The sequence below is a fragment of the Platichthys flesus genome, chromosome 3 (genome assembly GCF_949316205.1).
Source record: "Platichthys flesus chromosome 3, fPlaFle2.1, whole genome shotgun sequence".
Classification (NCBI taxonomy): Eukaryota; Metazoa; Chordata; class Actinopteri; order Pleuronectiformes; family Pleuronectidae; genus Platichthys; species Platichthys flesus.
The window spans coordinates 7588599-7612619 of NC_084947.1; the positions used below are offsets into that span (position 1 = coordinate 7588599).

Here is a 24021-nt window from a genome sequence, read left to right on the forward strand (position 1 = left end):
ACAGAAACCCAAAAGCCACTTAGAGGCCCTTAATGGGCTCACTTTAGTTACTGTCACCTCCGGAGATGACGTTGACCACTGGGCAGGGCCGGGTCAAAAGGTCGGGCATCTCTGTGGCCTGGATTGCGTATTTTTCCTTTGAGAATCATTAGAGACGGGCTCTCGCTGCGTGACCGTGCATGTTGGAGGTAATGACTGAAACTCAGAGAGGTCAGGAAGAGGATGGCGAGATGAAACAACCATGAGTGGAAACGAGTGAAGTACAACTTTGCTCTGCTTTTAGGGGCCCATTAAGGAGTTCTTCTTTGTTAAGTTTCTTGTCTGGGACAGAAGGGAAGAAAAGAAATGGGCTCAGAAGGTCACAAACAGAAGTTCATCCGTGAATCTGGGCCTTCTCGGCGGCCATTTTAGCTCCACATCACTGGACACAGGATTTGAAGCGGAGCGGATGTTTGTCAACAAGCTGAATCACGACACAAAGACACAAACATGAGACACGTCTGCAAATCGTCCTCCCCGTTAATACATTTCTTAATTCTTTACAGGAATTGACGGTCACGTGTGTCCAGGTCTGAGGTTAATTGGTTTCATGAGCTAATTAACACAACTAATGATCAGCCACAACTCACAAAAGACTGTTTCACCGTGTCAATGATATGAGCTCAATTACTGCAGCTCCGCACTGATCTGCTTACTGCCACCTCATCTCAATTAAAAACACTCTGATGACTAACTTCAGCACTAACTTCATGAGGAAGGAGCAGGAGGCTGACACTTGGACTCACATCAGAGTATTTAGACGTCACACACGCAGATGAATCATGAAGTGACCATTTAAAGGCATGACGTTTAAACTGGACTTCAGAGTAAGGAACACTCCCGCCACCTAGTGTCTGTTTTGACCCACTTCATTTATTTATGCATTTGCTTTTCATTGTCTGTTAATGTTTTCATCTTTCATGCTTCTGCAGGAGGTGGAAAACAATAACAGCGATACTTAGCTTTTATGCAACACTTTGAAGTCCTTCATAACAACACCGCAAACAAAGAACGGTAAATTTTCATTTTGCATTGCATGTCATTTAAATGGAAGAAAACAACAGTCATGCATTTATAGTTTTTTCCTTACAACAAACAAAGAACTGAACATTGCGGTTTACAGAGGTGGAATTTGTTGCAAGGCTTTTCTTTGAAATTGCATCAATATGCACAGTTGTCAATGTTAGAGTGCACAGCCCCTGCCTGACAGAAACTATGCAAATATCAATTAACAATCAAATTTGTCTGCTGCAAAGTTGAAAATCTAAATTATTTTCCAACCAAAAGTTTCTTGTGCTGTCCAAGAGCTTAAATGTTGTTTTATCCCAACTATAGAAGACACATGACATTTTCTTCACTTTAATATAACATCAATCTTTATCAATAGGTGTTTGTGAGCTTGATAAAGAGAAAAATCATATCTCGTCTTTCTCCGAAAGCTTTTTACAAATCCCTATTTCATAGAGAAATGGAGATGTCTATCTAGTGTTTCCTTATTTTTCTTTAGGAAGGCACTAGGCTTGTTGACTTCCTCTCCCCTCCCTTCCTTCCTTCTCTCCGAAGGTACTCATCTGAAAAATGAGAACAAAGTGATTGTTCCTGTTCTCTTTCTTAAGTCACTTCAAATGCTATCCGCGGACGGGCGGCTCATTGTCAGGCGAGTTGCAGTGCGAGCAGGAGGGAGAGAACACTTGTACAGGTACAACAGCAGCAGCTGCAGGAGCACCACCACCACAGCATCACAGAAAACACACTCAACTGGTGAGTTCCACACACAGGCTTCGCTGCAGCCTCACACAAACACACACTTACATGGCAGTGACTGGCACACAGGCGAGGAGGGGCTTCAGATTTTAATGGATTGTTCGGAATGCACGGTGTGGCAAAGTGTGGGCTGGGGTCTCTGCACGGTGCACGGAGGAGGGAGAGGTGAGGAATGATGAGAACTTTTGAAACTGGCTTGAAAACAGAATCTTGAAGCTGAATATCATTTATTTTACACTGTGCATGTACTTTAATTTAAACTATTGATTACAGGTCTACATCCAAACTGATCTGTCGCAATGTATTTCTTTTTAAACAGAAAAATAAAAAAATTATGTGTTTGAACGTTAATTTGTAAATAAATCTGTAGTCCCCTTCTTTTCATCTAATGAACTTGAGCACCCCCCCCCCCCCTTTACTGTTCATCTCAGGTGTGAAGAGTGATGATTGTTCTGTGTTAGAGTTGAATTAATGTCAAACGTACATGGGGTGCTATTCACAGCAGGGATACTAATCACAGCACAACAGAGCTTCTCAAACTTCCTCATCTTCACTTGTCACCATCTTTTCAATTCAATCATATTTTGCTCTACATGTAGGGAGCGCGAATGTATTTAAACTGAATGCAGATTCCAGATTATTAGAATCTGTTGCTTTTTTTGCTTTTCTTGCTTTTCAGGAAACTGTAACAGACACTTCTCACTGTTTTCTGATTATCATGAGCAGCAGACAGGGGGGTTAACACATAACAGACCATTAAGTAGACCTTGCAGTCATGCTAATGTGGACTTACAGGAATCCAAACAGTTTCTCATTGATGAATAGTTATTTAATTGGTTGGTTAAGCGCAATTTGTCTCAGTTCTACTTAAATGTCATGCAGAAGTAAGACATTTCCCCTCTGGGTATCATCATCTCTTCATCCATGACCATCATCTACACTATAGGACACGCACACGCAAACACACAAACACACACACACACACACACACACAAACACACTGCAGAGACGTTAAGATCGGCTCCTTTACTTCTTAACATCACAGTTTTGTTCCCATCTGTAATACAAACTACTTAGACTTAAACTGCAGAGATACAGAGTTAAACATGATGTATAACCATCAGTGGAGGAGAAAGGGAGAAGTTGTTTTCAGCTATCAGTTTAAAAAAAAAAGGGGAAAAAAAGAAGATGAACAGACTGAAAAGAGAGATGGAGAAGCGAAAAGTATGCGGGAGGTAGAGGTGAGTGTTTCAGAAACAACTTCCTGATTTCAGGAGAGGAGTAGACCTGTGAGAAAGGGGGAAGTGAAACGTTTCATGTCGAACACTGAAAGGTGTGGGTGTGTAACGTCATAATGTAGGTGTGTGTATGTGTGTGTGTGTGTGTGTGTGTGTGTGTATGGCTTCAATTCCTCCCACAGAAATCTTCAGATTCATAAACAGAAACCAGAGACAGAGACTTTGGACATTTGTCAAGTCTTCCGCAAATGATGTGTTGTTTTGGAGGCTAGAAATAAACTGAATAAATTTACTCAAATACATATATAGTACCAACACAAGTTTGAGGTATTAGTCATCTATTTCCATCTTACGTTTAGTTATTAATCAACTGTACGTGTCAGGTGGAAATATTTTTGATTTCTGACCAATTACATTTATTTATTTGATAGCTGTAGTTTCTAATTCTGTTTCAGATTAGGATTATACATAAAACTCCCTTAATTAAATTAACAGTTTCAGGCCCAAAAGGGTAAAAATAATAGTTCACAAACAGAAAAGATTATTTCCAAAGATATCAATCCAATACAAGATAATGTGAAACTGACCCCGTTAATCATCTCATCATCACCCACTAGATTTATTTTCAACTCGTTCCCTTTCTGTATTAAAATCCACTGCCTACATTACCCACAATGCATCACCAGCTTTTTTAATCTTAGCAATAGCAATTGGTCTTCGCTTGAGGCAACTCATCTCATCTCTCTCTGGAGCCAAACCTCTAGTCTATAGACATTGATGTCAAATGAGTGAAGTGAAGGATCTGAAAGTTTTTTTCACTGAGACATTTAACCACATTTATCCTCTATTTGCTCTAATGCAGAGAGAAGATGGAAACCGATAGAGTGAGATTCTCTCCAGGAAGAAGTCCTCCTCTCAGAGATGAGCTCAGGCAACCGCCCCAGCACAGTTTCTACCTAGGTCCAACTCCACTCTATATGAAACCCCCAAAGTTCTCCCCTCCCAGTTACCCCAGCATCCCACCCACCAGGGACGCCTACAGGATGTTCAGCTCACCTGCTTTCTTTCCCTTGCTTGGCTCTGGGTACACTCCAAAGGAGGGATCCCAAAAACGCAAAAGAACTCCTTTCAAAATGGACGCCCAAGGAGGTGAATCCCCTGACAGAGGAGAGGTGGAGGCAGGAGAGAGCGGCAGTAAGAATACAGTAGACCTCTCCCACATCCCCTTGTCTCTCCCCCTTCGCCCCATTCCTTCCCCAGCTCCAAAACCCCACCCGGGTATGATCGAGCTCCACAGACTGCAGCTTCACCAGCGATCGCCGGGTATGAATCTACCTGTGCAGGTGAAACAGGAGCCTCTCAGTCCTTCCCCAGTTTGGCCTCCCTCTCCTCTCCTTTTCCATCCTCCTTTCTTCCCACCTCTCCACCACAGCCTCCTCCCTTACCCCTTCTTCATGCCCGGACCTGTCATGCACCTCTCCCCCGGTGCTTTCTACCCCAGAGAGGGTTTCCGACCCGGTCATCGCACCCGCGACCGAGCTCCCCGAGGCGGGGCAGCCAGCGCTGAGAAGCTCGGGTTGGACGTTCACGTGGATGACAGCTACTATGTGGATGTCGGAGGCGACCAGAAGCGATGGAAGTGTCGCATGTGTGACAAGTCGTACACCTCCAAGTACAACCTGGTCACGCACATCCTGGGCCACAATGGCATCAAGCCGCACGGGTGCCACCTGTGCGGGAAGCTCTTCAAGCAGCTGAGTCACCTGCACACTCACCTGCTCACACATCAGGGCATGAGACCCCACAAGTGCCAGGTGTGCCACAAGGCCTTCACCCAGACCAGCCACCTGAAGAGGCACATGATGCAGCACAGCGACGTGAAGCCATACAGGTGAATAACGTCCGTTTTTTTAATTTCTGCCTGTTTTTGTCTGAATCTTCCTTCTCACACACACACTTTGAATCCCGGCCCCCTCCAGCTGCAGCGTGTGTGGCCGAGGCTTCGCTTACCCCAGTGAGCTGCGTGCCCACGAGCTGAAGCACGAGAAGGGCCAGGAGAACGTGTGCGTGGAGTGTGGTCTGGACTTTCCCACACTCGCTCAGCTGAAGAGGCACCTGACCGCCCATCGGGGACCCACCCTGTACAGGTGAGCAGAAACACGATTCCTATCTTTCGCTGAAATGTGATTGTGCGCTTGTAGAGCAATAGTTTGAAACCGCCTCGTTCATTTTCTTGTCGAGAGTCAGATGACAAGATTGATGCCACTCTTATGTCTGATCTGGAAATGGGGAAATGGGTTTAATTGCACCTTTAAAACTCAGTCATTAACATGCACATCTTATTTGTTTAATCTATACAACCCCCCCCCCCCCCGAAAATGTAACTACATTTCTAACTTTATTTTAATTACACAAAAACCAAAGTGTAAAGCTTTTTATGGGCTGCCCTGTTCAGACGGAGGTCAGGGAGTTACTGCTCCAGGCCAAGAGATAAAACTTTTACACTTGGGATTTTGTTCAGATCTCAGAGGAGATAAAAGATGATTATAATTGAGCTTTACAGCTGATTGCAGGTGGATTTCTTACCTTTGGTCTGACCCATCCAAGCTGCTTCCACCAGTTCCCGCTCTTTGTGCTAAACTAATCTCACAGTCGACAGATATGAGAGTTGTATCAGTCGTAAGAAAATGAATAAGAGAACATTTCAAATTGTTGCTTGAACATTTCAGTTCTTTATTTGACTGTATAGAAGGAGGTTATACCTCTTGTTCCTGCAGGTGCGCAGAGTGCCAGAAGACTTTCCAGTACCCGAGTCAGCTGCAGAACCACATGATGAAACACAAAGACATCCGACCACACATCTGCAGCGAGTGTGGGATGGAGTTCATCCAGTCGCACCACCTGAAACAGCACACGCTCACTCACAAAGTAGGTTTCATTAGGAGAGCCGAGAGAAACGATGCTGTGTTTTCTCCATGTTTTTTTTTTTTTTTCTGGACTGGAAGCAAAACAACGGATTTGGAATCAATTTTGCTGTCACGTTGAAACTCGCCCATTATTCCTTGTTTACATTTTGGATTATGAAGTTGGCGGAGAGAGTTTGGATTCTGTTCTAACAGCCTTCTTTGGCGGCTGTTTCATACCGATTCCACCTTAAATTCCGACCACTGATGTTATTTTACCCAATAACATCCAGCTTTCTTACTTTATTTCCCCTTTAGGAACTTTAGGATTGGAAAAAAACATTTTATTCAACACTGCTTTACTGTTTAGTGTTCACTGTGGTAACTTGTGTCAACTGTCCACTGAAGCATTTCAAGATTGGATGTTCTGTGATTGAACCATAGCATCTGGTGAAAATATTCTAAAGCCTGATATATTTGGTATATCTGGAACATTTGGTCTTTACAATAGAAATTACAAATTAAGATCTTATATGAAGGTTAAGAGGTGTAGCAGACCAACACTGGTAGCCATTAGAAAGCAGATGTCTGTCAACTACGTGTCTCATGCCACATACTTCCACATTCTCTCGTTCTCCAGGGCGTGAAAGAGCATAAGTGTCGCATCTGTGGTCGTGAGTTTACCCTGTTGGCCAACATGAAGCGCCACGTCCTCATCCACACCAACATTCGGGCCTACCAGTGCCACATGTGCTTCAAGAGTTTCGTCCAAAAACAGACTCTCAAGGCTCACATGATCGTCCACTCGGACATCAAGCCCTATAAGTGCAAGGTTAGTCGAATATAACACGGCAGAGTTTTTTACCTTCAGTTCCTCTTTTGGTCACTGATGAATTTCAGGAAATGTTCAAGTAGCTGAACCCTTTAGCGATCGTAGATTTGTTCCACACCAGACAACAAAGTCCCCAGAGGGAGGAGATGGAGGTGCTGGGTGGGTCAATAAAACATTGTTGTGGAACAAGGGGGAGAACACTTTTTGTTTTAGCATTTCCCATTGGCAGTCAACATGGTGGCTTTCTTTTAATGGCAATCATTCCTTAACCTTAACCGACCTGTCATTTCTGTGACCACGAAACACTAACAGAGCGCTAACCCGAAACACATTTCACTAATCCATAGCCAGCTCTTTCTAAAGGTCACCTCATCAGTAATATTTCAATTCAATTGAACATGTTCCCCTGCAGATAGGGGCTCAAAACACACTTGCAAATGCCAGTTAGTATTAGCTAATTAATCTTTTGTCTAATGCCACCAAAGACCAAAGTGTAAAAATATTGTGCAGGCAGAATAACAGGGGGGGGGGGGGGGTTCTGTTGCCAACTTTGACACCACTGGACCAACACAAGCCAAAGGTTTACCCATTTTCACTGTTTATATCCAAGATCTTTATTGTCACCATATTCAGGTACAATTGGAAAAGGCTTCTCTCTCCAATGTGTATTTAAAATGTATAGAAATATTGCATGAAAACAATAATAGTAGCAGCGAACACAAAGAAATAAGAGCAGCTTCAGCAAATAACAACAGAAAGTAGAGTAACCATGTTTATAGTGTGCACAAATTACCTTTAGAATCAAAGTCTCTGCTGCCGTTATCTTTAAACCAAATCATATCTATTGATAACCACAGCCTGAAATATTTAGCGGCTATCAATGCCTCGACACTTTTCTACAGAGACTGTTTGACCTTGGTGTTTGGTGTGACGACTGAGACGATGACCAGATAGCAGAGAGGCTTTTGGCAGAGGGAGCCTCCTTGTCCATAGGAAGGATATCGCCGCACAAACTGCCTCTTTAACAATGGCCCCCCAGCCTCCCCGGAGGACGGGGCCCGCAAATAGATTTCATCTCGCTTTCTCTGCTGCTGGAGGGAGCTTCCTGTTTTCTCACGGTCCTCTTGGACAGTTTACAGTCCCTCTCTCCTCCTGAAGGAAAGGACCACCCTAATAAAAAAGAATGCAGAGGAAGGACAGCGCAGGAGTTGCCCTTCCCTGTTCTCCTCCTGGCTCTGTCTCCATGTTGCTTCCTCTCTCTCTCTCTTTCTCTCTCTCTCTCTCTCTCTCTCTCTCTCTGTTTTTCTTGTGCGTCAAGAAGACAGAGAAAGAGAGAGCAGGAGAGAGAGAGGAAGACATAGAGGAAAAGACGAAAACAAAGATAGACGGAAAGAGTTTGTGTGTGTGTGTGTGTGTGTGTGTGTATGTGTGTGTGTGTGCGTGTGTGTGTGTGTGTGTGTGTGCGTGTGTGTGTGTGTGTGTGTGTGTGTGTGTGTGCCTGCACATTCGTTAATGATTACGTGTAGCTGTGCATTCAGAAAATATTAGTCATCTAATAAAGGAGATTTTGCAGAAAAAAGAAAAGATAATAGATGGATGGTGTTGGCATATTTCTCTTGAATTCTTAAACAGTGTATACTACAGGTGGTTAGTGACTGAGTACAGTAACTCCAGAGCTATACTCAGTAAGCACAGTTTTGAGGTAAAATGTGGCCTGTTTTTCCTTTGCCTAGAAGGTTGTTTTTCGTTTTCTTTTATTCTTAGCAGGATAAAACAACAACTACTTTACTGATTCACATGGAACTTGGTGAAAGGATGTGGTTTGAGTCAGGAGAGAACAATTATGAATAAGAGAATAATTCATTGATCTTGATGAAATTCTTTTTAGGGGACTGATTTGGATGTTGTGAATTTAAATGTGGTTAAACAAGGGGACAATTAGGCCTTGGCTGGGGAATGCGCTCTGAGTGCCATTCGGGTTCTCCCTGCTTTCAGTTGTCATGCTGAGCTACGCTAACTGGCTGTTGGCTCCAGCCTCATATTTCATATTCATGCATGAAATTAGCAAATTTATAAAAAATCTTGAAATGTTTCTTTAAGTGAGGACCTGAAATCTTAAATTGCAACTGTGTTTAAATGTTAAAAACTTAACCTGTTCGTACACTTTTTTTTCTCCCAGCTTTGTGGAAAAGAGTTCAACAGGATGCATAATCTGATGGGCCACATGCATCTGCACTCAGACAGCAAACCCTTTAAATGCCTCTACTGCCCGAGCAAGTTCACGCTGAAAGGAAACCTCACCAGACACATGAAGGTCAAACATGGCGTCATGGACAGAGGGCTGGATGAAAGATGTAGGAATCCTCACATCGGCACTTTCCCGTTTATGGCCTGCAACATGTTTTATGCAATCACCTTTTCTCGTGTTTCAGTGTTTAGGCAGAGGGGCCGTTTCTGCCTGACCGCTCCAATGGGCCTCCTCACCCACCTCGGCCAAGAGGAGCCGTTTGACCTTTCCCAGAAGCCACCGGGCCTGCCCAGCCTTCGTCTCGCCCAGTCTGATGGCGAGAGTGTCCCGGGGAGCTCGTGTCAGGAGGAGGAGGAGGATGAAGATAGCTTGTACAGAAGGAGCCAGTACAGCCCGGAGGTGGACCAACACGAGGCTGCAGGCGAGGAGCAGTACAGCCTTAAGCTGGAGGAGAGAGGAGAGGGATCTCCAGACGAGAAACAGATGTACCAGCAAAGTTTGACTCATGACACGGGGGCTGCAGCAGAAGAAAAAGGATCATCTGTAGATCCCAGAGGTGACCAGGTCCGACTCCTGCAGTCAGAAACCTCCTGTGGATCTGATTCAGAGCTGGAGGAGGAGGAAGAGGAGGAGGCGTACCACCATGAAACACGCCACAGACAGTCGTGTGACTCAGAGATGGAAGATCTTCACCATGATTTAGATGAGTCAGAGCAAAGCAAACAGCAGTTGGTAGATTTTCATGAGGCAGCGATCAATGTGGCAGAGAGAAACCAGAGCGAAGTGAGGGAAGGTCAATTTATAAGCACAGAGGATGAAGAAGGGCAGAGAGAATGAGGAAAAGTAGAGGAAGAATTAAAGGAAGAATTAGAGGAAGATGCAGGTTTTGAGGGACGCTGATGTTTTGGATGTACAGGATGTTTAGGAGACACTCCCCAGAAAAGAGAGGAAAGTGAGTAGGTCTCTAAACATAACTTAAAAATAAAGCTCTGAACTGGAAGGGAAATGTGAACACATCCCTGAACTGAGAAAATAAGTGAAATACAAAAGCTGTGATTCAAACTGCATGTAGAAAACATATCATGTAGTAGAAGGTTGAGTGGAACCTTTTGATTAGGACGTAGCTTTTCAATGAATAAATCGCATTAAGATATTTAATATTGTTGTTTTTTTACAAATATTTTTGCAGTGTGAAAACAAATACGCAATTTTGATTAAATTTTGACTTAATTTTTATGTAAATATATGATACTAAAAACTAAGAATTAGGTTTATTGGGGGGGATGTGAACTCATTGCATTTTATATGACAAAGGTTGATGAAATAAACTGTGATTTTATTTTTTATATCTAACGTTTAGATTTTTTTCTTACATTACTTTTCTAGTTTTGGGGAATGGCTGTGTCTTTAATGTATGACAGTGATGATAAGTGATTCTTCTATTAAATAAAGAGAAAAAAAAAATACATGAAATCTGTGCAGTGAATCTTCTGTTTGTGTCTTCAGATTTTTATAAACCTACCTGCGACTGTTCTTTTTTCTCCGCCCAGATATAAAATCTCAATTCTCACTCTCTCGCACATTCTTCAGCAAACCCGGAATGATTGCTGTGAGTTAAAAAGAAGAGTGCTTTTCTCCTCGTGCTTCTCTTTCAAAGCAGAGGAAGAGGAAGAGAAAACACCTCTCCCCTTCTCTCTTTTAGGTTGTGATCAAACGGCAGTGACAGACACAGTAGGTGTCTCAAACAAAAGCTTCATATGTCGGTATGAGTCAGAATAAAGCATTGTTTCTGCTCAAAGCAGAAGCCCCCGCTGTAAATAGAAGTGAAATGTAAAAAAAAAACATGTTATAACACAGTAGAATAACGAATATTATCCTTCAGTTCATCAATGTCACATATATCTATCGGGTATTTAGGAAAACTTATACTTTAAAATATGATTTGCTGTGTCTCTATCCAGTGATATAAAACCAGGCTCATTCTGGTTTCATGGTATAAGTCACTTGTCACCGTGCTGGTTCAGGTGAAAGAGTCATTTCTTGTCAGATGAAATGCAGAACAGCAGCTTCTCCATTTCCACTGGTGACGACCACCGTGTCCTAAAGAGCGAAACTGCAAACAGTTTGAGGAAGTTCTCACATCCTCCTCTCCTTTCCTTTCCTCTCCTCACCTTCACATGTCAATCCCTGCTTCTCGCTCAGAGAGGAACCGGAGAGAGTCAACGTCTCTTCTCTAGAATCAGCTCCTCTGCTGAACAGTGATGAGTCCACAGTGGACCACATGCACATTTAATGGACTTTTCAACTGTGCTATACTCATTTCTGTTGGTGAAATCATATTGCTATGTGCAATCCGTTTCACTGCACATACTGTTCACACTGTAAATATTAGCTTCACTGTCACTGTAATTTATATTTTTTATATTTTTCTATATCTCTTTACACTATACGTATTGCATGCTACTTATTAGCACTTTACTGATGTTTATTTTTCATCGACCTTGGATTATCTCATCTGAATAATGGGTAAAACTGATCCCAGCACAGAGATTCAGTGAAAGATGATGTTTCAGAGGTTGAGTTTATTGGTTTGTGTGTTTTTAATGAAGTGAAACGTTGGTGCTCATGGGAATCCACAAAGAAGAACAGGTAGATACTGAAGGGACGGAAAAAATGAACTTTGCGGTAAGACACAACGGTTCTGCTTTGCAATGAAAACTAACATGGAAGATATTACCATGACAAAATGATGTCCACACAATGACAAGAAAATGTCTCATCAGTGAAGAAATGAATTCATATCATCCAAACTTCATGATTTGAGACTTCGAGAAGCTTTAATTAGAGGAAGGCAGCAGCTAATAATTATGTTTGTATTACCCTTAATCTGCTGATTATTTTATAGATTTCTTGATAAACTGAAGATGTCAGTTTCTCTGAGTCTAATATGATGTCTTGAAGTCCAAATTATTGAGAATGGGATGCAAAAAAAAATTGTAATTCCATTTGAGAGACAGAAAACAACAAATCTGGGGAATATTTTCTTTCGAAATGCCCCTGAAAATAGGTAGTAAGAAGTAATTTTCTATTATTAATTATATAATTATAACGTTTCTATTAAGTTAAAATTACAATCTTGTTTGTTTTAAACTAGCCTTTAAGAAAGGTACTGTACAAATGGATAAGGTTTGACTAAACAGGCTCAATCTGATGCAGCTGAAAATCATTCCAAAACGTTTTTATCTTATCATAGAGAGGATTTAGCTTTCAATATCTATTGATTAAGCGCTGATCAGATGATCTCTTGATTTGTTTATTGACCGGAAGATAATCTTATCTGATCTTAATCTAATGTATTTCTTTTCACATCACTAGAAATGGAATATATTTGGATTTTGGGACTATTCTGCAATATAATTATGGACATTCTATAAAATGTCCTTACACTTTGTGACAGATTAATTGAAAGTGGAAAAACGTTATGTGTTTGTAGCCCCACCCTGACCTGATCATCAAGAGTGTTATGATACAGAAAGTGAATGTTTTCAGTTTTAGAAAATTCTATGAGATATGATCCCCAGTTACTCCGAGTGAAGTATTAATTAATGTTTCCTCATATATTAAACAATGGGATATCGGGTTGCATATGAGAGGGTGGAACTTCCTGTTTCATTCCCTTCAAAATATACTGAGATGTTATGTGATCAGAATAACTCCTACACATTCCTTTCGAGATACAGCAGCTGTGATACAGATACAATTCAAAACACTGAATACTTAAGACCAGCATATTCTGTTGATCCATTAAGAAGTCTGAGGAAAAGTCCTGCTGTTTGAAACAACACTACATTAAATCCGATCAAATGTTTCTCTGGACATTTCTCATCATGCATAATACATTTTGTTATCTACACAGATAAAAAAATGCTATACAACAGGATGGAGGTGAAACAAAAAGGGAAGCAGTTGGGGGACAAAAACAAATCTTTCACTTCACTTCATTGAACAACTTTTACAAACACCTTTTTAGATGAGTGGAAGAGTTTGGGAGCAGGTTTGATTCTTAAGAAAATGAATTGAACATGTATTACTCCTTGCGAGGTTAACATTTAATGTCCAAGTAATAAAATTGCATCAACGATACTCGACTCCATTGATGCTTTATTCCTGAAAAGACGGCCTCAGCCCTTGTTTGTTTGTTGAGAACAGTCCACTTCCTCAGGTAAGAGCTTCCTGTTTTGCTGGTCAGTTAGAAAAAGGAGATGGAGCTGAAATTTCTTCCATGTTTTGTTTCATTAAACTGTCCCACCCCAGACTTAACCTGTTACCTCCTTTGACCCGCAGCCAGGGAGCGGACAGTAGTCCCAGCTGACGGCCGTTCTCCTGTACACAGAACAAAACCCTGGCTCACTGACAGAGAGGTGAGGGGACACATCAGGTCAGTGGCCCTGCTATTCACAGACGCGTTTAGACATATTTAGACTCGGTTTGCTGGGAATCTAATATTGGGACTTTTCGTGGGTTTTCAAAGTGAACCTTCTTCCCTTTCTTGTCTGTCTTATCTGCTCGGTCTCCTCCTTAAATAAACAGCACCCTCTATTGTCCGTTTTCTATCAGCCAAGTGTGAACGTATACAAAGTGAATTACCTAGCAGTAGCTCCACAAATAAGAAACATGATGAAAATAGAGAAAAGGGGGAAGTATAATAGAAAAACTTTTATTGTCCACTTGTGTGAAAATTTGTCAGATCACATGAGGTGATTATAAGGGATTTAAACAAAAAAGTCCCATGATAAAGACAGTTCAAACAATCATACAACATATTTACAAAAACATTGGATTAAACTAACAACAAAAAATACAATTCGTAAAAGAAAGCGAGCCTGTAGAAGTTTTGACACTATAGAAGAGTTTTATAAATGGGGACAAATGAAAATGAATGTGATGAATTTCATGGGATAAATAGATAGATAGATAGAAGCTGAAGAGAAGGTTTACAACCTCACTCAGGGTAAGTTTATATCTTTTTTTTTTTTTTAAATGTCAATCATTTTATTTTTTCTTATTTAATTTTATGGTAAACGACCAAACATTTTAAAATCAAATTACTGTATATTCGACCACCAATCGCTTTTTTCTGCGTCTCGTTTCTATCTTGGTATGACCCTCTGACGTCACTTTTGAGGAAACAGAAACACGCCGCGCTCCTCCCCCGGCCTCTGACATAGTACCGTCCAAAGATGGCGTCCTCCGTGTTGAGCCGCTGTGTGACTGCTGCTGTCAAAGTGAACCGTTTCTCTCCGTCTCTCTCAGGTCAGACTCTTCTCTCATCGTGGAGCTGAGGTTCTATCCTCAGTGAATGTTCTCCCGCTCCTAAAGAGCCTGTCTTCCATCACGCGGGGCCTGTGTGTGTCTGTGTGTGTGTGACCTGGTGGTGTTTGTGTGTTGCAGTCAGAAGATGGTTGCTGTCCTCAGCCTACACCGACACCAGGCTGTGGGAGGCGAGGGAGAAGGACCCACACAACCTGGGTAAGAGATCCACCTGAGGGAGGGGAACCCGCACCCTAAGAGCACTTTATTAGGAACACCACCTGCCTCCATTGTTTCCTTTGAGGTCCTGCTCCATGTTGACATGTCCACAGCACATGTTGTCTATCACCTTCACAGTCTCCTGGTCTTGGCTTTATCGTCTTGTCTGGTTCTCTGTCATAAAGTCCATCCCACGTGCTGTAGACCTTTTCCTTTAACTCGGGGAATGCTGCAGACACTGTGGGGTCCTGTCCCTGAGTGGGTGTCCTCCCACAAGGGGGGGGGGGGGGGGTGTCTGTCCATATCAGAGACACAGGGTGATAGACTGGCAGCCTGCTTATGTGTTAGGGACATGTGTTACAGAGGATGTTTAAATCAAGAGAAGTTAATCTACGATTTGATATCAAACGCTTTTTTATTTTTACAGTCTTAAATGCAAAGTGAAAAGAAAAACAGTCATTTTACGACCATTCAGATTCCTAACAGTATTTTCCTCATCGTTCACATATACCCTTATTCAATAAATAAATAAATAAATAAGCTTTAAGTAACATTATAAGAGTGCAGCTTACTGTTGGTTGAATTAAGCATTAAGTACACATTCAATGTTGCTTGACTGACTGTGCTGTAGAGGAGCTTATACTGTGTGTGCGTGTGATCAACACAGGATGGCAGTGTAACACTGCAGCAGCACGGTTCACTGATTAATAAGCCTTCAGCACATCTGATTATCACACAGCCCATCATGGCCAATATCTAATTAACTTCAATTAAGATTTTAATTTATTTTAATGGAGCTGAACTGATGATGAAGCATTTCATGACAGATTTAACCAGAGTGGCATTAAGGAAAGAGTCTGTGTGTGCAAAGGCTAAACATCAAATCTGTCATCTGTCAAATTTTATTTATATAGCACATTTAAAAGAACTTGGTTGATCAATATGCTTTACAGGTGTAATGGTACGACAACAGGACAGTAAAACGTAATACAAACAAAATTGTAACAATTATTATAATATCAGCTGCGATGAACTCGATGAGAAAGCCTAGGAGAAGAGGTTTGTTTTTAATTGTGATTCTAAAGTGTGTTAATGACGGGGCAGATCTAATGTGAAGTGGTAGGTGTGTCAAACAGTGTCATGTTTGATTGAACATGATTCTTTAACTATTGAAGATACACACTAACTGTTGATTCCCTTCTGAATCCATATTATCTCAACTACACATTAGTGGTAGTTACAGGTTTACACCTGTATTTGTCACTGTACAGTCCCCTCTATTTGGATCTGCACCAAATTCCACACACTTACTAAAGCTACACACAGAAATCAGTCCCCTAAATATGCCCAATTTGATCATCAAGATCCACAAGGTATTCCCTGGGAAATTGGTGAAAATGTGAAATAAAACAATGAATCTCACAATGTTTAAGAAAGAGACAAACATTTCCTGGAACCGCCCCTTTGTCCAGATCCACGGCAAAATGTAGTGGCTTCTGTTGTGGCTCATGTCCCATCCTCCTATTAAAAATCTGTTCAAGCAGGTGTTTCCAATGGGATACTTAGATATTTAGATTATTGCTTGTTTCTTACATGTTAAACTGTGTAATAATAGTGTTGTGTGTTGTGTCACAGCTCAACTGGCTGCCACGATGGACAGGACATACGACAGGAATCTCCCAGTTAGCTCTCTGACCGTGTCGCGGGTAAGCTGCATCAACCTGGAAACGGACTGTTTAATCAGTTGTTTAACCAACAAATGTGTTTGAATTTTCATTAACGATTTATATTTCCTGTTTGCGTTTCAGTTTGTTGACAACATATCATCTCGGGAGGAAATCGATCAAGCAGAGTATTACCTCTACAAGTAAGAGGAATTACTTTTGACTCTCTCTGCGTCTGCAGGTCTTTGTCAGCCGTCTTGGTTTCAGTCCACTGTACCTACTTGTGTGCTTTTTTTGGAATGAATTGTCTGTTTGGTTTGTCTGTTTTGGTTTATGTTCGGTCACATGCTTTTCTTTGTTCGGGTCAACTCCAGACTTTCCTGTTTACTCCCTCCTCTGGAATCTGCACCCATTCTTCTGATTACAAGATTTAGAAAATTTCCCAATTGCACACTTGTCCGCGGCCCGTACATTTTTCATAATTGAGAAAGAATTGAACAACAACTTCTCCGCTATGGGAAGTTCGGAGTAAAGAACACATTGAACTGCGTTTGTTTTTCACACATTGTTAATATTTCGGGATGAAGTCGGGTGCTTCTGCAGCTAAATTGTTTATTATACATTTGTGACGTTTGATTACAGCTGCATGTCACTTCTTTTCATATTCACATCTTTCCTGTTGACTGTGTGCGGATTTCTATGTGTTCAGCCCTTTTTATGTGTTTGCTGGTTTGTTTGTTTGTTTCTAAGCAAGTCGGTCAGAGAACCCATTAAAATTTTGTGCGGATGCAGGGAATAATTCATGGGGAAAAAATCAGGCACATTTTTGGAACTGATATCTGTGAGTGTGGGAGATTTGGTGCAGTTCGACTGGATTTAGGGGAATGTTGGGGTTTGGCGGAGGTATGAGCCTGACTGAGTGCCATTCACATACATATGTGTTTACATACATGTGTTTTTTATTCCTCCAGGTTCCGTCACAGTCCAAACTGTTGGTACCTGCGAGACTGGACTGTTCACAGCTGGGTCAGGCAGTGTCTAAAATACGGGGCCAGGGATAAGTCCCTGTACACGCTTAAAAACAAGGTACACTCATCACATTCTATTCCCTCTGTTATTTAGAAGAGGCTCATCGTCAAAACCAGAGAGGAAATGTAATCAGCGGCTCTGATCAGGGCTGACAGCTGCGGTTATCTTCCAGGATGAGCGATTATAGATCCCATCTTAACAATCCAGATGCATTTTCAAACTGATCTGAGCAGCACAAATAACATCAAACGTGTTTGACGTTTCCCAAGCATGTGTACTGTTCTTGAATGAGTCGTACTATCTGGGAATCGCTGCATTATTCCAAAGGCAGAGACGTCAACTGGCCGCTGATGTGTTTACAGTGAGGTAAAGCGGCGTATACTCTGTTATGGCCGCCTGTTGTTTTGATTGGTGTCAGTGTCGGTGATTCTGTAGGAATCTGCAGTTGTTATTGTTGTGCATGATCTACACCGTCTTTACCAAATCACGTGGAGTAAACAATGTTGAAGGATAAATAATGTAAAAGATCGAGTTGTTGTACATGTGGCGTGAATATTCAATGTGTGTGTGTGTGTGTGTGTGTGTTTGTGTATAGGTTCAGTATGGAATATTTCCAGACGATTTCACCTTCAATCTGCTCATGGATCCTTACATTAAGGATGGAGACTTTAAAAGTAAGTAAAACCATTTCCCACGAAAGATTTTTGGGGGGGGGACAGACAGGCAGCTGAAAGGAAGTACAAGCCGCTGCGGCTTTCCAAACACTCTCTTGTTGACTGTGAATATTGCCAGGAGTAGGAGCCGCCTGTCAAATCACTAAAATCATATTTCAAACATTTCTTTCCTTGTTTGTAAAAGACAGAGGTAAAGAAGAAGCCTGATTACTTCTGACATTAGACAGTAAACAGGGTCGTCTTTCAACTAATGAAGGAACATAGTTCTATCACATAGTTTCCAGGTGTGTGGGCTCTGTCAAGACTTCACACACAATCCATACTGTTGGTACATCCTCTCTTCTTGTCCTCCTGCTCTAAGGTAGTTAGATGTCACCTGACAGGACAGTTAGCTCCACCACACAATGAACTAACTCCTAAGAAAACTACTAGTGTTTTAGAATAACAGCAGTTTTATCCAGTGTAACTTCATCCCTATGTTTTGGCTGAACCTCTTCTCCCAGGAAAGTTTTCCAGATTCACACACACACACGACCGGTCGCTGGGGGCCACCCACCTTTGATTAGAGGGTGTTACCTTTTTCACACACATAAATGTCATGAGAGGTAGAGACGTCCCAAATAGTTAAGTCGACGTAGACTTTATATAAACTTTACGGGAAGCATTGACCCTGCAAGGTTCAGACTTTTTGAAACACTAGGTGGCATTATGAGCCATGTTCAAACCACAAATGTAGAATTTTCTTTTACAAAATTGGAGTGACATTAAAACCAGTAAGTGTTTCAGCAAAGAACACAAAGTTTCAGTATCACTTAACTTGACAAGGGTTAAACTGACTCTTACCTTCTCTTGTCCCTAAATAATAATATAATGCTAGCTACATCTAGAATAACAAGCATTACTGAAATATAATGGAATAGACGGAAATATCTGAAAATATCATCCAGTGCAGCAGCCTGACATTAGAAAACAGCAGAAATGCCCCTGACATGATGTTTCTGTGGTACAGGTGCGTGCTCGGTGGTTGAAGAGGTGATGCTCCAGGAGGCCTTCGACCTTCCCTCCACTCAGATTCTGTCTCTTTACGCTCTGGGCTCTTACTTCGCAGCCAGACCACAACTCACTGTGAGTGAAACTGCAGCCGCAGCAACATGGACGGCGTTATGAAAATAAATGATAGCAGAATATTCTTACTCTTGGCGGGAATGCGGTGCATTACTCCTCCGGTAAAGTCATCAACGACATGTTGAATGACTGCTGATTCTCAGAGTGATGTATGAGGGCTTTATTCATTTAGGAAAATGGATTCCTGAAAGTCATTAGTGTTTGAATGTTTGTAGCAGAACCAACCGATCTGCCTCCAGATGAAATGTGTGCACTTGTTCCTCGCTGTGTTCAGATGTCAGAGGATCGGGCGATGGGGGCGTCGCTGCTCCTTTGTGGACTGAAGCAGGACAACAGTGTTGGCCTAAGCGCTCAGCTACTTGGAAATGCTCTCCTAGGTGTGTATTGAAGTTTCCCCCCACTATTACCTTGTTTATTTTTGCGATGGTTGATTGGTCCAACACGTTTTCATTATGCTCCATGTCTCACTAATTCTCATCTACCTTTTCCCATCTAGGCAAAGTAGAGATCCTAGGGGGCATTCACGCCGTGTTTCGAGGCATGCCTCTCTTCTGGGGTCGTGGCTATCTGGACCGAGCGCTGGCTGTCATGGAGCGAGTAGCTGCTGCTTCTGAAGACATCAAGCTGTCCAAAGACACGGTAAATAATTGATCTCAAGTTGATTATTGTTTAGTTTTATTTGTTGAGGAGGGCTAACACAGTGTGTGATAAGGAAACTAAATCAATGCAGCATGGTGTAGCCATTGTAGATTGAATTACTCTGAACTGATGCATCAGAATCTGTAAAATAGGAGCAAAAAAGTAGCATGGTGCAATATCAGAATTCTCTGTCCATCTGTATGTGGAACGCATGTGACCAGGGATCTGTAGCAGAGGAGGCTGAGACTTAGAAATGCAAGTATTCACCAAAAACGCCAATGACAACTGATTCCCCAGGTTGGGGTTCTTTGTTCTGAGTCGGTCTTCACTGAACTTTGAATAAACAGGGGAACAGCTCCTTGTGCAGCAGCTTCAGGGTTCTGTGGACTGAGTCCAGCAGTCTGTCTTTACTTAGACGTGGCTCAATTACCACAGCTCTATTTTACAGATTCAGAAAGAAAATCAACACAGCAGAAGCAAACAGCCGAGTCCAAACAGACATATTACTGCCCCTGCTCTAGGATAACAGAGAACAGGACAAAGGGAGGCTTTGGAGTAGGTGGAAACCATATTGTTGTTTTCTAATATAATAAGGTCAGCAGTTTACCCTTTTTCTGAAAAGCTAAGCTAAACATATCCAAACCAATGAATGAAAAAAAACTGTGTGTGTGTGTATGCAGTGTCGGGAAGTTGGCTTATTCCTGATTAGTTCACACGTACCTCCTAATATCAGTGACATCATACAGGGTTTATCTAACAGGCAGAAGAGAATAACACAGTACAAACAGTGCACCATAACACACAAACATGGCTCATACAAGCACAGACCAACAAACACGCCGCATGATCATAACACACTGCCACACAGCCTCACAGCCTGTGCTCATTTGGACTTTTGTTATTGATCTGCTCCTCAGACTGTGGCTTTGACGGAAAAACAAACTAATTCCCCAAAGTGTTAAATTATTGGTGAGAGATCGTCGCACCAATGATTGAAAATGCTGCTTAGACTCAAAAAGTGATCGAGGCTCTGCACAACATCAAGTGAAGTGACAGGCCTCTGTTACTCTCCAGGTGTGGTGTGTGAGATGGAACACACATGCTGTCATTTTGCTGTTATTTTTACTTGTATGCACGCACATGCAACCGGCTGTAGCGCCTCTAATCCGCCCGGCGCTGTCCAGTTCAATAGCTGAGCTTTGTTCCCATCTAATGAGATTCTGAGGGGCCTGGAGCGCCGAGCATGTCTGTGAGAATTACCACAACAGGAATTAATGCAGCCAGCGAGACGGCGGCACGGCAGTAATGTAGACGGAGCAGATAACGCCACAGGACACAAAGGAAATATTACATCTGAAATGAAGGTGCTGGCGACTGGCGCCTGCCGCCTCAGGTCAGCGTTAATCTTACCTTTTCTCTGAGAGGAAGAGGCGACTTGTCATGTTGAGTGTTCACCCTCTTTCATCACTGTGTGCCTGTTCCGTCGTCAGTCAAATAAGGAAAATATCAGATGCTCAGGTAATATGATAACACGGGAAAAAGTCTTCTGGCACTAACTGATTATTACTATTAAATCTATTTCTGAAGATTTCCAACTGCACTGAAAACATAAACTTCCTAACATTCGTTTCCATTTTCTTTCCAGCTGGACCACATGAGTGACTTGCTGCAGGAGTTGTCTTCCAGCTCAGACTCTGATTCCTCTGGAGAGGAGTCGGGAGGAGAGGAGGACAAGAAAGAAGAAGATGTGGATGAAGATGATTTGGCCGAGCAGGCTAAGCTTCCTCAGTATGTCACCAGATTCAAGGTGGGTGTTTGTCCCCCACTGCAGGTGGTTCTCTGTTTCCAGTCATGAGTGGGGTGGTAACTTAAGATTTTTCGGTAGAATCTTATTACACAGCATCCTAGGGTTGTTTTACTTGTAACATTAGTATAAGAACCACACACGGGCGGCACATCAGTTGTTTGCAGTTCTCCCTGTGACATACAGGTTGGGGTAAGGTTGGTCTCTGTACGTCAGCCCTGCAATACACTGGTGACCTGTCCAAGATGAACCCGGCCTCTCGCCCAGTCTCAGCTGGGGTTGGCTCCAGCCCCCCCCCCCCCCCCCCCCCCCCAACTACCCTTAAAGGAAAAGCCGTATAGATCATGAATGAGAAAACACACAATCAAGAAAAAGATTAATTCTGAGCTGATGTTTGATGATAAAATAACTTAGACTTGATGTAATGAGACTATGCAGATTGTATTAAATTATCTAACTAGCAAGTAAAATAGGGGATGATGAAACATTTTTATTTTTCTATTCTGTTTAAAACCCAATCGTCAGCTTTGGAAAATTATTTGCATCATCTCCATGATAAAATTAGACTGTGATTTTTAGGCAAAGATGACGCTTCATAACTGTGAAATTCTATGCTGCTTTGTTATATTATCAAATGCAGCGGGATGAATCTTTTTAAATGATTAGATTAAGAGAAGGTTTCATTAAATCTCTCCAATTGATTCAAATAAAGTTATTTTAGGGAGCTGCCAAATAGTTTTTCTCGTCCTGGGAATTTTTCTAATTGCATTCAGTGATACATCAACTCAGATGCATTTTATTTGTTCTGAGGATCTGCCGCATGTTGTGGACAGATGTTCTTCCCAGTAATGAAGTTTATCCTTGTTTATTAGCTTCCCCCCTTTTCTTCTTCCCTGCCTTTTTTTGGCATGTTGATGTGTTTATCATTAAATTGTGACATGTGTTTAATGTGAGAGTATTGGCTGGAAGTCTTGATCACAGAGAGATCACAGAGATAAGAGCTCATGTAACAAGGCCAAAATCCATTAAATTCAATCAAGCTGCACCATATTAAACACACTTGTAGATATTAGTCCCAAATGAGTGTTATTCTCTGAGAAATTATCCAAAACCTTAACGTATTTATAGACTTAAGGAAATCTGTCTCTTTTTGTGGGGTTCATGAATGTCAGAGCTGGAGCATTTGAAATGTATTGAATAAAGTTGATTGGCTTTGGGGAGTTTCACCAAAGTTATTTAAATTATGTAATGAGGTCACCGTTTGACGCCTTCAACCTTTTTCTTCTTTCTCTGCCTCCCCAGGAACTCCGCTGCCAGCTGGAGACGCAGGGTAAAGTGGACTCTGCCTCCCTCCAGGATTTGGTGAGCGCGCTTGCCCAGCAGAACCTGGCTGCAGCAGAGAAACCAGACTTGGAGGAATACGAGAGCCGGTTGCAGGCCTGGGAGGCCGAGAAGAGGCAGCTGATCCAGAGAGAGAAGGAGATGAGGGAGAAGGCCAACCAGGAGAGAGAGGAGAGGCTGGCTGCCAAGGCTGCGGCTCAGCAGGCATGAAGACGGAGCTGAACCCTCGTCACTGATCTGTCCTCAGAGCATGTACAGAAAAGTTGTTTATACGTCGGAGATAACAAATAAAATTGTGACATATTACATCTGGTCGTTTCACTAGTTGCTGATGTAAATGGTCAATTATTATTTTTCTTATCTGATAAATATTGTTCTGTTTTAATAAAGTTGAATCAGGCTAATTAAAAGTGTGAATAAGTTCACAATAAAAATAATTTCCATTTTCATTTGTTACAGAAACACTCTTTCTCTTTTATTGTATTTCTGTGCAGGACTATGGGATGATATCATTACTGGAACACACGCTCCCATCAATTGTTAAGCCCGGTGGTTGTGGTGACCTCATGTAATCAAAAAGAAAGGAGAAGCTGGGGAAAGCTCTCCGCGACACATCCTCCCTCTCCTCCCCCTCCTCTTCCTCTCTGCCCGCACTGTGTGTGTCTCTGTCAATCAAAAGCCTCTCTGGGAATAAAAGGGGTATTGCACACGAGAGATGTTTTCCCGATCACCCGTCTAGAGAAAACCCAAAGTCTGTGCATGGAACGAGAGGAATGCAGTCATGACCAGAAACATTTCCGTTCACAAAGGAAAACTTGCATCATGCAGTGCAGAAACAGGTAAAGACGCAAAGTGAGAGAAGAAGTTCAAATATTGACAAGTCAGCTTCTGCACGTCCAGCACCCATTAGTAAAAACAGCACACGGCCAATGGACAAAAGCCTGTGTTGTTTAGAGTCTGCAGGAAAGATAAGATAATAGATCTTTGGAGGAGAAAATGCTGTTGTGGTTTTGCACATAATGCATTCAATCCACTCGCTATTCAGTATTCAGAACATGATCTTGGGAAAGAGCCTGGTATGCAGTCCAGTTTGAATGAATGGCTCAAAATCCTGAAACAAGAACCATTGTGAACCCGAGGCTCCGTCCGGGCTGCCGTGATCGACCAAAGTTTCCTCGCCACTGAGATGTGT

General features: G+C 42.1%; 2 protein-coding genes across 2 annotated transcripts; both read left to right on the forward strand.

The window, feature by feature from the left end:
- The first annotated feature begins 1659 nt into the window (after positions 1 to 1659).
- On the forward strand, positions 1660 to 10491 carry znf366 (zinc finger protein 366). The gene is made up of 7 exons (XM_062381658.1): positions 1660 to 1800; positions 3904 to 4932; positions 5021 to 5188; positions 5819 to 5969; positions 6585 to 6776; positions 8956 to 9130; positions 9209 to 10491. The coding sequence occupies exons 2-7, from the start codon at positions 3911 to 3913 to the stop codon at positions 9859 to 9861; spliced, it is 2361 nt and encodes a 786-aa protein (XP_062237642.1). The 5' UTR covers positions 1660 to 1800; positions 3904 to 3910; the 3' UTR covers positions 9862 to 10491.
- A 3703-nt stretch (positions 10492 to 14194) lies between these two features.
- Positions 14195 to 23278, forward strand: mrps27 (mitochondrial ribosomal protein S27). The gene is made up of 11 exons (XM_062381667.1): positions 14195 to 14337; positions 14476 to 14553; positions 16189 to 16259; positions 16362 to 16420; positions 17189 to 17303; positions 17842 to 17920; positions 18930 to 19045; positions 19320 to 19422; positions 19542 to 19684; positions 21330 to 21491; positions 22791 to 23278. Exons 1-11 carry the CDS (start codon positions 14265 to 14267, stop codon positions 23037 to 23039), a joined length of 1248 nt encoding a protein of 415 aa, XP_062237651.1. The 5' UTR covers positions 14195 to 14264; the 3' UTR covers positions 23040 to 23278.
- The last annotated feature ends 743 nt before the right edge of the window (positions 23279 to 24021 follow it).

Bases quoted from the DNA above. Each gene is read 5' to 3' on its own strand.
- znf366 (XM_062381658.1), top strand. From the start codon at position 3,911: ATGGAAACCGATAGAGTGAGATTCTCTCCAGGAAGAAGTCCTCCTCTC. The intron at 5,189-5,818 runs GTGAGCAGAAAC...TTGTTCCTGCAG, and splicing joins CGGGGACCCACCCTGTACAG to GTGCGCAGAGTGCCAGAAGA. The intron at 5,970-6,584 runs GTAGGTTTCATT...CTCGTTCTCCAG, and splicing joins AGCACACGCTCACTCACAAA to GGCGTGAAAGAGCATAAGTG.
- mrps27 (XM_062381667.1), top strand. From the start codon at position 14,265: ATGGCGTCCTCCGTGTTGAGCCGCTGTGTGACTGCTGCTGTCAAAGTG. The intron at 17,921-18,929 runs GTAAGTAAAACC...TCTGTGGTACAG, and splicing joins TAAGGATGGAGACTTTAAAA to GTGCGTGCTCGGTGGTTGAA. The intron at 21,492-22,790 runs GTGGGTGTTTGT...CTGCCTCCCCAG, and splicing joins AGTATGTCACCAGATTCAAG to GAACTCCGCTGCCAGCTGGA.